The sequence below is a fragment of the Heterodontus francisci genome, chromosome 5, assembly GCF_036365525.1.
Source record: "Heterodontus francisci isolate sHetFra1 chromosome 5, sHetFra1.hap1, whole genome shotgun sequence".
Lineage (NCBI taxonomy): Eukaryota > Metazoa > Chordata > Chondrichthyes > Heterodontiformes > Heterodontidae > Heterodontus > Heterodontus francisci.
The window spans coordinates 12,248,655-12,264,952 of record NC_090375.1 but is presented as its reverse complement, the minus strand read 5'-3'; the positions used below and the strand labels follow the sequence as shown (position 1 = coordinate 12,264,952).

The 16,298-nt window shown below is 44.6% G+C and overlaps 1 protein-coding gene across 1 annotated transcript in view; it reads left to right on the top strand.

Moving 5' to 3' along the window:
* The window catches only part of LOC137369734 (uncharacterized), an 83,322-nt gene that overhangs the window by 32,018 nt on the left and 35,006 nt on the right, over positions 1-16,298 (top strand). The window contains 1 exon segment of the mRNA XM_068031119.1: positions 12,544-12,722. Within this exon segment, the coding sequence (XP_067887220.1) occupies positions 12,544-12,722 (179 nt within the window).

Below are 16,298 nucleotides of genomic sequence, written 5' to 3'. Positions count from 1 at the left end.
ACTACGGAGATAGAGCGAGGGAGTGGGACTGGCTGGATTGATCTACGAAGTGACAGCATGGACTGAATGGGCCGAATGGCTTCCTGTGTCGTAAATGACTCTTAAAGAAATTTGCAGAACTTTTATCTCAATTTCCTGTTCAGCTGCTAACAAGCAACAACTTAACAATATAACAACAACTTACATTTATATAGCAGCTTTAATGTAGTAAAATGTCCCAAGCAGCTTCACAGGACTTGCTGTCAAAAATCACCAATTGTGCATCCTGTCAGTACTGCGGTAGGTATGTTAAGTGTTGAGAATTATGACTGATTTTGCCAAATGGAGAGAAACACTTTCCATTGGCAGAAGGGTCCGTAACCGGAGGACACAGCTTTAAGATAATTGGCAAAAATCCAGATGGGGGTGGGGAGGCCAGGAACGATAAGAATTTTTTTTTTACACAACAAGTGTTTTTTTTATTCGTTCCTGGGATGTGGGCATCACTGGCTAGGCCGGCATTTATTGCCCATCCCTAAGAGCCCTTGAGAAGGTGGTGGTGAGTTACATTCTTGAACCGCTGCAGTCCATGTGGGGTAGATTGTGATCTGGGATGCACCGCCTGAAAGGGTGGAGGAAGCAGATTCAGTCATAACTTTCAAAAACAAAACGGTGAAGGCAGGGGAGTGGGACTAGGTGAGTTGCTCTTGCAGAGAGCTGGCACAACACGACAGGCTGAATGGCCTCCTTCTGTGCTATAACCTTTCGATATATATTTGAAAAGAGGAAATTTGCAAGGCTATGGGGAGAGAGCAAAGGATTGAAACTGCATAGAATTACATAAAATTTACCATGTATTCGGCCCAACTAGTCCATGCTGCTGTTTGGGCTCCACACGAGCCTCCTCCCACCCTTCCTGCTCTATTCCTATCTGTTTAATCCTCTCCTTCTTTCTCCGTCACGTGTTTACCCCCTTAAATACATCTAGACTATTCACTTCAACTACTCCCTGTGGTAGTGAGTTCCACATTCTCACCATTCTCTGGGTAAAGAAGTTTCTGCTGAATTCCCTATTGGATTTCTGGGTGACTATCCCATATTGACGGCCTTTAGTTTTGCTCTTCCCTACAAGTGGAAATATTCTCTATCCACTCTATCAAAACCTTTCATAATTTTAAAGACCTCCATTAGGTCACCCCTCAGCCTTGTCTTTTCAAGGGAAAAGAGACCCAGACAGTTCATCCTATTAATTCCATAGCTCTTTCTAGGAGCCAGCACAATGGGCTGAATGGCCCCTTTCTATGCTGTATGATTCTATGAATTGATTTCCAAAGAAAGCTCAGCCGCCCCACACTGATTCTGTAAATGGTTTTCCAAATGTCCCTCTTAATGTGTTTTGCTAATCCAACACATTGTGCAGGGTTTTACCACAGGCTTTGGGGCTCCGACACGGGAACCAAAAGGGGGACCCGAGCCCACAAGTTGCCAGGAGTGAGACTGGCGCCGCAATCTTCTGGGAGGCGACATGCTAATTGGCCGCTTCTGTGTTTGCAGTCCCATTAAGGACGGAGGGTGGGCTATTGATCCTGCAAGCCCAATTAGAGGAAGAGGTGGGCACAGCTGAGGCGAGTCTGAGAGCACGAGGGTGCCTCGACATGGAGGGGCCCTCGGAGTCGTACAGGTAAATAAAAAAGAAACCCCTCTGGGCGGATCGTTTGGTCAGCAGGTGCAGCCTTTTCTGCCCGTGGCCCCATCATTTGGACATGGACTCTCCGGTTCCGATGGATGTCCCGCCCCACTGTGCCAAGCCTGCCGCAGGGAGGCCCCCTCCATTCAGCTGGCGGCCGCCGCACATGTCGGGTGGGAGTTGAGGGCGAGGGGGGGGGGTGGGGGGGTGTTCACTGCCCTACCGGCAAAATGCCAAGGCTGCAAAATCGCCCCTAATTGGGGCTTTAACTACGTTAATGGGCAGCCCGTTCCATTCCCTGCCTGCACACGGAAAGTTGACCCGCGACACGAATGTGTCAGGGAGCCGTCACGGCTTCCCACCTGTTTTCCCAACCCCGCTCCCCACCCCCCCCCCCCCCACGCCTCCAACTCTGCCACCCCGGGGCCGGGAAAACTCTGCCCCTGTTATTTGGTCAGGGCAGTATGTGGGATCATGACTTGAGAGCTGAGAAATAAAAGGATGAAAGTCTAAAGGCTGAAAATCTGAACTAAAAACAGAAAATGCTGGAAATGCATCTGCAAAAAAAATAATGGATTAATGTTTCAGATAGACTCTTAATCAGAACTGGGATGAACTGGCTTTGCTGATGCATTGAACATCCTACTAACCTCAATAATTAATGCCATCATCTCACATGAAACAGAAGTGCTAAAAACTGTCTTTCAGAATCAGACATTTATATCTGATTTACATTTTTAAATTTTCTGTACTTCCTATTTAAAAATTGGACTGTCAAACCTTGTTGGATAGTAGCCCTGCTGTGTATATTTGCTCTTACTGTCAGCCTTGTCTTAGTGTGTAGCAGTCTCACCCTCAAGTTAAGGTTCCACTCCAGGGATTTGAGCGCGTAATCCAGGCTGACACGCCCCGTGCCGGCATTGCGGGAGTGCTGCGTTGTCAGAGGTGCCGTCTTTGTTTGAGGTGGTAAACCAAGGCCCACTTAGGCGGACATTAAAGATCCCACCGCCACTCTTTCAAAGAAGAGCGGGGGGCATTCATCCCGGAGTCCCAACCGACATTTATCCCTCAACTGTACTCCGAAACCGTATTATCTGATCACTATCACATTGCTATTTGTGGCATCTTGCTGTGCGCAAATTGGCTGCCACGTTTCCTACATTACAACAGCGACTGCACTTCAAAAAATATTTAACTGGCTGTAGAGCACTTTGGGAGATCCTGAGGTCGTGAAAGGCGCTATATAAATGCAAGTTCTTTCTGTCTCTTTTTTTTATCTGCTTTTCATTTACAGTACCCTAGTTTATAAATTTGAAATCGAGCCAATATTTAGGCTGTTTAGTATTCCCTTAACAGCCTGAGCCTGTTCCCAGTCTATCCATATTCGAACTGTAACAGAATAAACATGTTTACCTCAGACATTTTGATAAGCTTTTGTTTGGGATAAAAAAAAAACAGAAACATTCTGTTTCCATTATCCCATAAACTGCTGAATGTGAAAATGTTCTTCTCTCCAAAGGGCATTCCTCCCTTCAGGCCAAGTAGGCTTGTGTGCCTGTGTTCTCTTAGACTTGGAGTAACAAAGCTAACGGGTTATGTGCACAGAAACCAGCATTTACAACTCCGTCCCCTTGGCAATAAAAGCATAAGTTGGATTAAAGTGCAGTGCAATCGATGCAATAAGCCATCTCTGGAGAGCAAAGTGGGACTTTTTAAGGAGGCTGGGGAGAAGGTGGTTTTAGGGCCATTTGGGACTCAGTGGGTAGCATTCTCGCCTCCGAGTCAGGAGGTCCTGGGTTCAAGTCCCACTCCAGAGATCTGAGCACATACTCTAGGCTGAGGTTCCTAGTGTGGTACTGAGGGAGCAGTGCACCTTTCAGATGAGGTGCAAAACTGAGAGCCCTTCTGCCATCGCAGATGGATGGAAAAGATCCCATTAGCACTCTTTCAAAGAAGAGTCGGTGAGTTCTCCTCGGGGTCCTCACAAATATTTATTCCGCAACCAATATCTCAAAATCAGATGATCTGGTCACTGTCTCATTTCTGTTTGTGGGAGCTTGCTGTGCACAAATTGGCTGCTGCATTTCCTACGTTACAACAGTGACTACACTTCAAAAAGCACATTACAGCTAGAATTAAAGGGACTGCCTGTCTATTGTGTAATTTGAAAGGATATGGAGAAAGAGTGACAAGCAGGGAGTGAGACTAATTTGATAGCTTTTTCAAAGAGCTAGCACTGGCACAATGGGCTGAATGGCCTTATTCTGTCCTGTATGGCTCATAATGAATGAATATAGACTTGCATTTATCTCCAAAATATCGATTTCAACTTTTTAAAATTTAAAATAGAGGGGGGAGTTATTTCATAGTCAGAAATGTATGAACTAGTCCGTTCCACGAAAAAGAAAATGCATTGGAAATTGGCAGAATGTGTTTTTTTTTAAAGTGCATGATGCTGTTCATTGGGGTTGATTTTCCCCCATTAGCTGCCCAGAGCTCAACAGACACGGTGAGACAGCTCCTGTGTTTCGAGACTGGGTCTCGTTGGCAATCTATCAGTTGGGTCTGGGTGAAAATGAGTGACATCTTTAACTCGCCTACTGTCGACCACCGCAACGTCAAGCGGTACAGCTGACCTTCCATCTGGGAGAAGGTAAACAGGTGCGCACCTGCTCTGCTCTCCTCTCCTGTACCCTTTCTCGCACTAAATCCCGTTCACTGATTGCCCCCTGTCCTCGCTGACCTACCTTGGCACCTGGTCCAGCCGCACCTCAGATTTAAAATTCTCATCCTTGCTTCTAAATCCCTCCAAGGCCTCACCCCTCCCCATCTCTGTAATCTCCTCTGACCCCTACACCCCTCCCTATCTCTGTAATCTCCTCTGGCCCCTACACCCCACCCTATCTCTGTAATCTCCTCTGGCCCCTACACCCCTCCCTATCTCTGTAATCTCCTCTGGCCCCTACACCCCACCCTAATTCTGTAATCTCCTCTGGCCCACACACCCCACCCTCTCTCTCTAATCTCCTCTGGCCCCTACACCCCACCCTATCTCTGTAATCACCTGTGGCCCCTACACCCCACCCTATCTCTGTAATCTCCTCTGGCCCCTACACCCCACCCTATCTCTGTAATCTCCTCTGGCCCGCACACCCCACCCTATCTCTGTAATCTCCTCTGGCCCGCACACCCCACCCTATCTCTGTAATCTCCTCTGGCCCCTACACCCCACCCTATCTCTGTAATCTCCTCTGGACCACACATCCCACCCTATCTCTGTAATCTCCTCTGGCCCACGCACACCACCCTATCTCTGTAATCTTCTCCAGCCCCACAACTGCCCAATATATCTGTACTTCACAGAATCACAGAATAGTTGCAGTGCAGAAGGAGGCCATTCGGCCCATCGTGTCCGCACCGGCTCTCTGGAAGAGCACCTCCCTCAGTTCCACTCCCCCGCCTTCTCCCCGTGACGCTGCAAATTCTTCCTTTTCATATAACAGTCTAATTCCCTTTTGAATGCTTCAATTGAACCTGCCTCCACCATGTTCTCAGGCAGTGCATTCCAGACCTTAACCACTCGCTGCGTGAAAAAGATTTTTCTCCTGTCACTTTTGCTTCTCTTGCCAAATCCTTTAAATCTGTGTTCCGAAGAAGGGTCACTGACCCGAAACGTTAACTTTGCTTCTCTCTCCACAGATGCTGCCAGACCTGCTGAGTATTTCCAGAATTTGTTTTTATTACTTAAAATCTGTGCCCGCTCGTTCTCGATCCTTTCACGAGTGGGAATAGTTTCTCTCTATCTTCTCTGACCGGACCCTTCATGATTTTGAATATCTCTATCAAATCACTTCTCAGCCTTCTCCTCCATGGAAAACAATCCTAACTTCCCCAATCTATCTTCATAACTGAAATTCCTCATCCCTGGAACCATTTTCGTGAATCTTTTCTGCACTCTCTCCAATGCCCTCATGTCTTTCCTAAAGTGCGGTGCCCAGAACTGCACGCAATACTCCAGCTGAGGCTGAACTAGCGTCTTATACAAGTTCAACATAACTTCCTTGATCTTGCACTCTATGCCTCTATTAATAAAGCCCAGGATACTGTATGTTTTATTAACCGCTCTTTCAACCTGTCCTGCCACCTTCAATGACTTATGCACATATACACCTACGTCCCTCTGCTCCTGCACCCCCCTCAGAATTGTGCCCATTATTCTATATTGTCTCTCCATGTTCTCCCCACCACAGTGAATCACTTCACATTTCTCTGCATTGAACTTCATCTGCCACCTGTCTGCCCATTCCACCAACTTGTCTATGTCCTTTTGAAGTTCTACACTATTCTCCTCACAGTTCACAGTCCTTCCAAGTTTCGTATCATCCGCAAACTTTAAAATTGTGCCCTGTACACCAAGGTCTAGGTCGTTAATATATATCACTTCTCCAATTCTAGACTCTTGCGCATGCCCGATTTTCATCACTCCACAATTGGCGACCATGACGTCAAATTCCTGGGCCCTAAGCTCTGGAATTCCCTCCCTAAACCTCTCCTCCTCCTTTTAAGATGCTCCTTAGAACTTACCTAAGTCCCCTGGGCCAGATGGGGTTTATCCTAGGATTCTCTGGGAAGCTAGGGAGGAGATTGCAGAGCCTTTGTCCTTGATCTTTATGTCGTCATTGTCGACAGGAATAGTGCCGGAAGACTGGAGGATAGCAAATGTTTGTCCCCTTGTTCAAGAAGGGGAGTAGAGACAGCCCTGGTAATTATAGACCTGTGAGCCTTACTTCGGTTGTGGGTAAAATGTTGGAAAAGGTTATAAGAGACAGGATTTATAATCATCTAGAAAAGAATAAGTTCATTAGCGATAGTCAGCACGGTTTTGTGAAGGGTAGGTCGTGCCTCACAAACCTTATTGAGTTTTTCGAGAAGGTGACCAAACAGGTGGATGAGGGTAAAGCAGTGGATGTGGTGTATATGGATTTCAGTAAGGCGTTTGATAAGGTTCCCCACGGTAGGCTATTGCAGAAAATACGGAAGTATGGGGTTGAAGGTGATTTAGAGCTTTGGATCAGAAATTGACTAGCTGAAAGAAGACAGAGGGTGGTGGTTGATGGCAAATGTTCATCCTGGAGTTTAGTTACTAGTGGTGTACCGCAAGGATCTGTTTTGGGGCCACTGCTGTTTGTCATTTTTATAAATGACCTGGAAGAGGGTGTAGAAGGGTGGGTTAGTAAATTTGCGGATGACACTAAGGTCGGTGGAGTTGTGGATAGTGCCGAAGGATGTTGTAGGGTACAGAGGGACATAGATAGGCTGCAGAGCTGGGCTGAGAGATGGCAAATGGAGTTTAATGCGGAAAAGTGTGAGGTGATTCACTTTGGAAGGAGTAACAGGAATGCAGAGTACTGGGCTAATGGGAAGATTCTTGGTAGTGTAGATGAGCAGAGAGATCTTGGTGTCCAGGTACATAAATCCCTGAAGGTTGCTACCCAGGTTAATAGGGCTGTTAAGAAGGCATATGGTGTGTTAGCTTTTATTAGTAGGGGGATCGAGTTTCGGAGCCACGAGGTCATGCTGCAGCTGTACAAAACTCTGGTGAGACCGCACCTGGAGTATTGCGTGCAGTTCTGGTCACCGCATTATAGGAAGGATGTGGAAGCTTTGGAAAGGGTGCAGAGGAGATTTACTAGGATGTTGCCTGGTATGGAGGGAAGGTCTTACGAGGAAAGGCTGAGGGACTTGAGGTTGTTTTCGTTGGAGAGAAGGAGGAGGAGAGGTGACTTAATAGAGACATATAAGATAATCAGAGGGTTAGATAGGGTGGATAGTGAGAGTCTTTTTCCTCGGATGGTGATGGCAAACACGAGGGGACATAGCTTTAAGTTGAGGGGTGATAGATATAGGACAGATGTCAGAGGTAGTTTCTTTACTCAGAGAGTAGTAGGGGCGTGGAACACCCTGCCTGCAGCAGTAGTAGACTCGCCAACTTTAAGGGCATTTAAGTGGTCATTGGATAGACATATGGATGAAAATGGAATAGTGTAGGTCAGATGGTTTCACAGGTCGGCGCAACATCGAGGGCCGAAGGGCCTGTATTGCGCTGTAATGTTCTAATTCTAATTATCTCTTTGACTGAGCTTTTGATCACCTTTCCTGACATCTGCCTCAATGTTGAATTTTGTCTGATAACACTGAAGCAGTGGGATGTTTTGCTGCATTAAAGATGATATATAAATGCTAATTATCTTCCTCAGGTGCAGTGTACTTCTAATGCACCATGCTAATATTGCACCTGAACAGCGTCAGGCGCATAGTGTCGGACACTACTTGTGCACCATTATACGTCATCACCTCTATACCATAATATTAAAACTCAGGCTGTGCTAACCCTGGGAAGAGATTTATTTTTCAAAAGAGAAATAAATTGATCATACTGATTCAATAAAGCTGTACAACCTTTTCATGCCATTGTTCTCCCCATCACAGTTGGTACTTAACTTCAGTAGACTCCAGTGCAGTGACTCTGTTACGCTGTTCATAATTTTAGGTGTACTGAATAACATTTGAGGGAATGGATCCTCACATTGAATCTATGTCGCAGAAACAGGCCATTCGGCCCATCTGGTCTATGCCAGTGATTATGCTCCAAATGAGCCTCCTCCCACCCCTTTTCTACCTCTTTTTCACTGAATCCTACCAGCGGATACTTCTATTCCTGTCTCCCTCATGGGTACATCTAGCTTCCCTTTGATCCTTTTGCAGTTGGGTGCTGGAAATACAGACAGTTGGAAAGAAAGAACAAATTTATTTTTATATAACCTCTTTCGCATCTTCAGAACATCTTGAAGAGCTTCAAAGCCAATGATTTACTTTCTGAAATGCAGTCGCATTTTTGTTATTTGAACAAACGCTGCAGACTGTTTATGTGCAGCAAGATCCCACACACACCAGTTGGAATATGTTGATTTTTTTTTTCTGCTGGTGGTGATTCAGGGAGCAGTGTTGGTCGCGACACCAAGAAACCTCCTTGATGTTCATGGAATAATGCCGTAGAATCTTTTACATCCACCTCACTATTGCACATAGAGCCTTCAGTTTACTTGAAATGAACAGGCTTTTGATCCCTGAATGGTCTACCTTAACTCCACTTTGCTGCCCTTTCCCCACATTCCTTGATTCCCTTAATATCCAAAACTTTAATGAGTTGATTATTAGAGGACAGATGAGTTTTGAGCCCTTGCGAGACCAAACTCTTGAATGGGGTAGATCTAAATGTAAACAACCTCGAATTTTCTCCAAGGTTTTCCTTGTTAATTGTATAGTAATTGAGTATTTAATTATATTCAGGTGGTGGGGATTCACTTGATTCATAGGAACAGACTGAAACTGTGTTTGTTGAGGTAGGAGGTGCATGTTTGCAATATGTATCTCTACAACTAAAAGCTTATAAGTGTGTCAAGATTAGGCTCTAGTCCTGTCCTTCACCACCTGGCAATCTAGACTAGAACACTCCCAATCAGTCATCGTGACTTCACATGGCAGCAGATTGGAAGAAACCTCATGTAGGCATATTCATGGGGTCATTGCACCAAAGTTACAGTGGCCAATCACCAGAGACCCCAAGGAAATTTCCCAGTGAAAATGTCCAGGTGTCTTTCCGCCAAAATCCTGACCAGCTGACGGAGACATTCTGTGTCCCATCAAATGTTAAATCAGAGGGGGGACCGTATTTTGCAAAGTAGAAATTGACTTTGAAGTGAAAATGAATGTTTGGATGTGGTGTATTTATAGTTTCTGTTTTTGCTGTATGCATCGCTTTGAAAGTTTTTTGCTGCAGATTTTGCTTAAAATGTAACAGTGCCTGAACGACGCTTGTCGTTATTAATGTGCAAATCGGCCCGCATCCTGTGGCGAGGAAGAGAAAGTCTGTCAGTTGCAATTCACCACAAGTTGCTGGACCAATTGCAACATTCTGCCATTAGCCGCACAAAGGTGACAAACCTCTCCGTGAGTTTCACGCAGTTGCTATGCTTGCGCACTAATCTCACATTAAACTCACCACAGAGTGTTAAGTCTTGGAATTAACAGTATAAGTGCTCAGAATAAGGGGCAGACCATTTAGGACAGAGATGAAGAGGAATTTCTTCACTCAGAGGGTGGTGAATCTCTGGAACTCTCTGCTCCAGAGGGCTGTGGAGTTCAGTCGTTGAGTATGTTCAAGACTGAGATCGATAGATTTCTACATATTAAAAACATCAAGGGATACAGGGATAGTGCAGGGAAATGATGTTGAAATAGATCAGCCATGATCTCATTGAATGGCGGAGCAGGCTCGAAGGGCTGAATAGCCTACTCCTGCTCCTATTTCTTATGTTCTTATTTAACAACGTGATAATTGTTAATGACTGTTAATCAGTCTCTCTGGTCCAGAAAGTAAATGTGAAGGCTTAGTTCTTCAGGTTGTGAATTGTTGTTGGAGGTTTTAAAAAATGTCAGTTTTTAATTTTTTGTTCTTATTCCTTTATTTCTCTTTTGTCACTCTTAGACTGTTTTTTTTCCTTCCCTTGCTTTATTTCTTTTCCTGAACCTGATTTCGCTCTAATTCATCCTCCTTTTCTGTTTATTTCGCAGTCGTTAAATCTGACAGCTTGAGGGGATAGACTGTTGTCCCGATCAGTCTCAGTTGCCCCATTGCCCTCGCCACTATCAGCTCGCATGTCCCGCAACTTTATGGGGAAAACATTTCAAAGCCAAGTCGAACTCACGGGACAGGCTGCGGAATGCCTTACTCCAGCTGAATCTGGGGCAGTACTCTTCCACTGAAACCTCAGAAGCACTGTTGGTTAGATTAGAAATGCATTTTATGGCAAATCATGTATGCCACCTGGCATTGTTGCTAATCTGCAAGCTTTTTACTTGTGGGAATGTTTTTTGTGCCGTCAACCGGAAAGAAAATGGCTTCTTTCAGCATCATCAAGGTTCACCTGCTTGCCACATTTTTTTTTTAAATCGCCCTGTGCATCTGTTAAGTTTAGCCCTTAACATTGCAGACATCCACCAGTCCATGCCACTGAACATCACTGACTCTCAAAGCCCAGCAGGCCAGTGCACAGCTGCCAGATGATTTACTTAGTGGAATTCTAAAAGTGTGTGAACATTTTGCAGTTGTGGTGTCTTTCAGAATGCTAATACTTTCAGCTAATGGTGGAAGCAGCAGAGGCCCCTTTGGGCTCATTACATTTTATCTGCAAGAATATTTCCACCCTGCCTGCAGAGATTAAGAAGTGGTTCGTGCCAGTCGGTTGGGTCGGGGTAGCACGTTACAATGAGAGATGTTGCTTACAAGTGTTTTAAAAAAAAAAAGTACTGTGCATTTTATCTGTCCCCTCAACGCTGCATCTCTATCTTTTGATCTCCCTATTCAATTAAAAGAGTTGATGAATCATATGTATCCTGTTTGTCTCGCTGTATCCATCCAGTCAGAGACTGGGTATGCGGACATCTCCAAAAATGTCCCTTCAAATGTCAATGAACATTCTGTCGCTGTAGTTTTAATGGGAGGGGGTGCAATTTTCATGTTTCTTTTTTCTGCCGTCGGTTTCTTGCTTTCTTCCAAAACTGTTCACGACTGAAACCATTATTGGGCCTTGCCACAAATTGCTGTTCAAGAATGATCATTTGTGCTTTATCGCCATGGTTACATTTTCGCCAAACTTGGTCAGTTGCATCCTCTTTATCAGACTCCCGGCTTCTCTCAACTCATAGCTTACTAAAACTTTAAAGTGTTATTATGCAAATGGTCATCTTCATCGAGTTACGTTGAATGTACAGCTCAGAAACAGGCCATTCGGCCCAGCTGGCCCATGCTGGTGTTTATGCTGCACGCGGGCCTTCTCCCGCCCCAATTCATCTCACCCCATCGACATATCCTTCTACTCCTTTCTCCTTCTTGTGCCTATGTCACTGCCCCTTAAAGACATCTATGCTATACACCTCAGCCACCCCATTCGGTATTGTGATCCACATTCTTTGAGAAGAGAGCTCCAGTCTGTATTATTTAGTTATCAGGCTCAGTTGACACATTGTGGGTTCATCGCATTCTAAATTTGAACACAGTCACTCCCAGTGCAGTATTGAGGGAGTGCTGGGCTGCCAGAGGTGCCATCTTTTGGTTACGCCGAGGCCCTTTGTCCCTCTTAGGTGAACAAAAAGATCCCACTTCATTCTCCCTCAACCTAGAAACAGATCATCCATTCGTTATCACTCTCCTGTTTGTGGGATCTTGCTGTGTACACATTGGCTGCTGTGTTTCCTACGTTACAACAGTGACCATACTTCAAAAGTGCTTCATTGGCGGTAAAAAGCTTTCGGATGTCCTGAGGTTGTGAAAGGCACTATATAAATGCAAGCTCTTTTACTAATGTTCTTGGATATTGTTTTAATTGACTCATTTTTCTCCAAAAATGATTTCAAAAGGTACAGTTATCTTGCGTTTGTCCTGAAAGTTGCTGAGACATCATGTGGGAGATGACATCATTTCTGTTCCTCATTTTAAAACTTTGCTATTTTTGTGTTGCATGTCTGTGTATTATCAGTAATTCGGCTAAAGTTTGCTATTTGCAAAAGTTTCCACAATTCTAAGGCAGTAAACCTTTACTTTTTTAAAAAAAAAATTAAAAGGTTTAATGTAAATAAAAAGTAAGAGACAGCTTTTGAGTTAACATTGCTCAGTTATCGAGTGAGCGTAGTCTGCATTTTTGCTAAATGCCACTTCTAGCTATGGGTTAATCCCGCCTTAAAACTCTTTGCTGTGAATTTGCAATTCTGACTTCGCCAAGCGGGTTTGACTGACTGATGTGACCATTTCCTTACAGGACAGTCGACACAACATGTCAAGACCCCTGCTGACCAGGTCTCCCGTATCTCCACTGACTAATCAGGGGATCCCGACCCCAGCACAGCTCACCAAATCCAATGCCCCGGTGCACATTGATGTGGGCGGTCACATGTATACCAGTAGCTTGGCAACGTTAACTAAGTTTTCTGATTCAAGGTAAATGTGGTGTATATTTGTTTCTTCACCTTCATTATAAAGCATGTTTTGGGGTGAACCACGCCACCCTTTGAATGAAATTAGGAACAGAGGAATAGGACGAGGCCATTTGGCCCCTCAAGCCTGTTCCACCATTCAATGAGATCATAGCTGATTGGTGAGCTAACTCCCGTGTACCCGCCTTTGCCCCATATCTCTTAATATGTGCGGTTATCAAAAATCTATCAGCATCAGTTTTCAAATTTACAATTGATCTAGCATCGATTGCTGTTTGTGGAACTGAATTCCAAATTCCTACCACTCTTTGTAGTAGTGTTTCCTAATTTCACTTCTGAAAGATCTGGCTGTAATTTTTTAAACGATACCCACTAGCCCTAGACTCCCCAACCGGCGGAAATAGTTTCTCTTTATCTACCCTGTCTGTTCTGATTAATATCTTAGAGTTACAATGGCAAAGAAGGAGGCCATTTCACCCATCGAGTCCATGCTGACTCTCTCTAGAGCAATCCACTCAGTCCCATTGCCCTGCTGTATCCTTTTGTTCTTTCATGGGATGTGGGCATCGTTGGCAAGGCCAGCATTTGTTGCCCGTCCCTGATTACGCTTGACGACTAAGTGACTTGCTAGACCATTTCAGAGGGCAGTTAAGAGTCAGTCACATTGATGTGGGTCTGAGTGGCATATAGGCCAGACCAGGTAAGGACGACAGATTTCCTTCCCTAAAGGACATTCGTGAACCAGATGGTTTTTTTTTTACTACAATTGATAGTTTCATGGCACCATTATCCACTTTGGTGGAAAAAACCGAAAGGCAGATTATTATCTGAACGGCAATAGATTGGGAAAGGGGGAGGTGCAGCGAGACCTGGGTGTCCTTGTGCACCAGTCGCTGAAAGTAAGCATGCAGGTGCAGCAGACAGTTAAGAAGGCAAATAGTATGTTGGCCTTCATAGCGAGAGGATTCGAGTACAGGAGCAAGGATGTCTTACTGTAATTATACAAGGCCTTGGTGAGACCACATCTGGAGTATTGTGTACAGTTTTGGTCTCCTTATCTGAGGAAGGATGTTCTTGCTATGGAGGGAGTGCAGAAAAGGTTCACCAGACTGATTCCTGGGATGGCAGGACTGATGTATGAAGAGAGATTGGGTCGATTAGGCTTGTATTTGCTAGAGTTTAGAAGAATGAGAGGGGATCTCATAGAAACCTACAAAATTCTAACAGGACTGGACAGACTAGATGCAGGAAGGATGTCCCTGATGGTGGGGGAGTCCAGGACCAGGGGTCACAGTCTAAGGATAAGGGGATAAGCCATTTAGGACTGAGATGAGGCGGGATTTCTTCACCCAGAGAGTGGTGAACATGTGGAATTCGCTACCACAGAAAGCAGTTGAGGCGGTGCAGGTGACAAGGACCGAATGGCCTACTCCTCCTATTTTTCTATTACGGAGACTAGCTTTCAATTCCAGATTTTATTAATTAATTGTATTTAAATTCCACCAGGGCCATGGTGGGATTTGAACCCATGTCCCCAGGTCATTAGCCTGGATCTCTGGATTGCCAGTTTAGATACATCACCATTACTCCAGCATCTCCCACCATATCCCCATAGTCCAGTAAGTTTATTTCCCTCCAGTGCCCATCCAATTTCCATTTGAAATCATTCATTGTCTCTGCTTCCATCACCCTCGTGGGCAGCGAGTTGCAGGTCTTTACCACTCGCTATGTAAAAAAAAAAGTGTTTCCTTACATCCCCCCTGCATCTCTTCCCCAAAACCTTCAATCTGTGTGCCCTAGACCTTTTACGATCAGCAAAAGCTTTTCTTTGTCTACCTTATCTAAAACATGTCATAATCTTGTACACTTCTATTAAATCTCCCCTCAATCACCTTTGCTCCAAGGAGATCAACCCCAGCTTTTCCAACCTAACCTTGTAGCTAAAATCCCTTCATCCCTGGTAAATCTCCACTGCACCCTCTCAAGGCTCATGGAACAGGAGGGACAGTGTCGATTTGGATACAAAATTGTCTTAAGAACAGGGAAAACAGTGAGGGTGATATGAACCACTTGCAGGAGGACACAAACTAGCAGAATGGGCAGATGAATTTAATACTGACAAGTTTGTGGTGATGCATTTTGACAGAAGGAATAGGGAGAGGCAATATATACTTAATGCCACAGTTCTAAAGAGTGTGCAGGGACAGAGGGACTTGGGGATTCATGTGCATCGATCTTGAAGATGTGAGAACACGTTGAGAGAGTGGTTAACAAAGCATATGGGATCTTGGGTTTCGTAAATAGAGGCATTGAGTACAAAAGCAAGGAAGTTATATTGATCCTTTTTATAAAGCTCTGGTTAGGCTCCAACTGGAATATTGCATCCAGTTCTGGTCATCGCACTTTAGAAAGGATGTGAGGGTCCTTGAGAGGATGAAGAGGAGATTTACCAGAATGGTTCCAAGGTTGGGAGATTTTAGTTACATAGTTAGGTTGGAGAAGCTGGGGTTGTTCTTCTTGGATCTAAGGAGATTGAGGGGAGATGTGTCAAGATTATGACAGGTTTAGAAAAGGTAGACAGAGAAAAGCTATTCCCGTTAGCTGATGGTACAAGGACTAAGGGAGACGGATTGAAAGTTATGGGCAAGAGATGCAGGGGGAATGTAAAGAAGAACTTTTTTACGCAGTGTGTGGTAATGACCTGGAACTCGCTGCCCACAAGGGTGATAGAAGCGGAGATAATGAATGATTTCAAAAGGAAATTGGATAGGCATTTGAGGGAAATAAACTTGCAGTGCCACAGGGATTGAGCTGGGGAATGGGACTGATTGGATTGTTCCACAGAGGGCTGACATGGATTCAATGGGCTGAATGTCCTCATTCTGTGCCATAATGACCCACAAATCCTTCCTAAAGTCTGGTGAGCAGAACTGGATGCAATACTCTAGTTGGGGCCTAACCAGAGCTTTATAAAGGTTCAGCAAAACCTCCCTGCCTTTGTACTCAATGCCTCGAAGATGAAGCCCAAGATCCCTTATGCTTAGTTAACCACTCTCTCACTATGTTCTGCCACCTTCAAAGATTGATGCACATGAAACCCCAGGCTCCTCAGTTCCTGCACACTGTGTCATTAAGCCTATATTACCTCCTTATTCCTTCTGCCAAATTGCATCACCTGACACATCTCTGTATTAAATTCCATCTGCCACGAGTCTGCCATTCTGCTGGCCTATCTGTGTCCTGTTGCAGCTGATTGGTATAATCCTTACTGTTTACCACATCTCCAGGTTTGATATCATCAGCAAATTTTGAAATCTTACTTTGTATTCTAATATCCAAGTCGTTTATATATATATTTATATATATATATATATGTGTATATATATAAAAAAACAGTGGTCCCAGCACTGACCGTTGGGGAACACCACTGTCTTACCAGCCTCCGGTCGGAAAAACAACCATTTACTGCGACTCGCTGTTTTCTGTCCATAAGCCAATTGAAGACTTTGATCAAATCACCCTTAACATTCTAAAATCCAGAGAATGCCACCCTAGTTTGTGCAATCTCTCCACATAATTT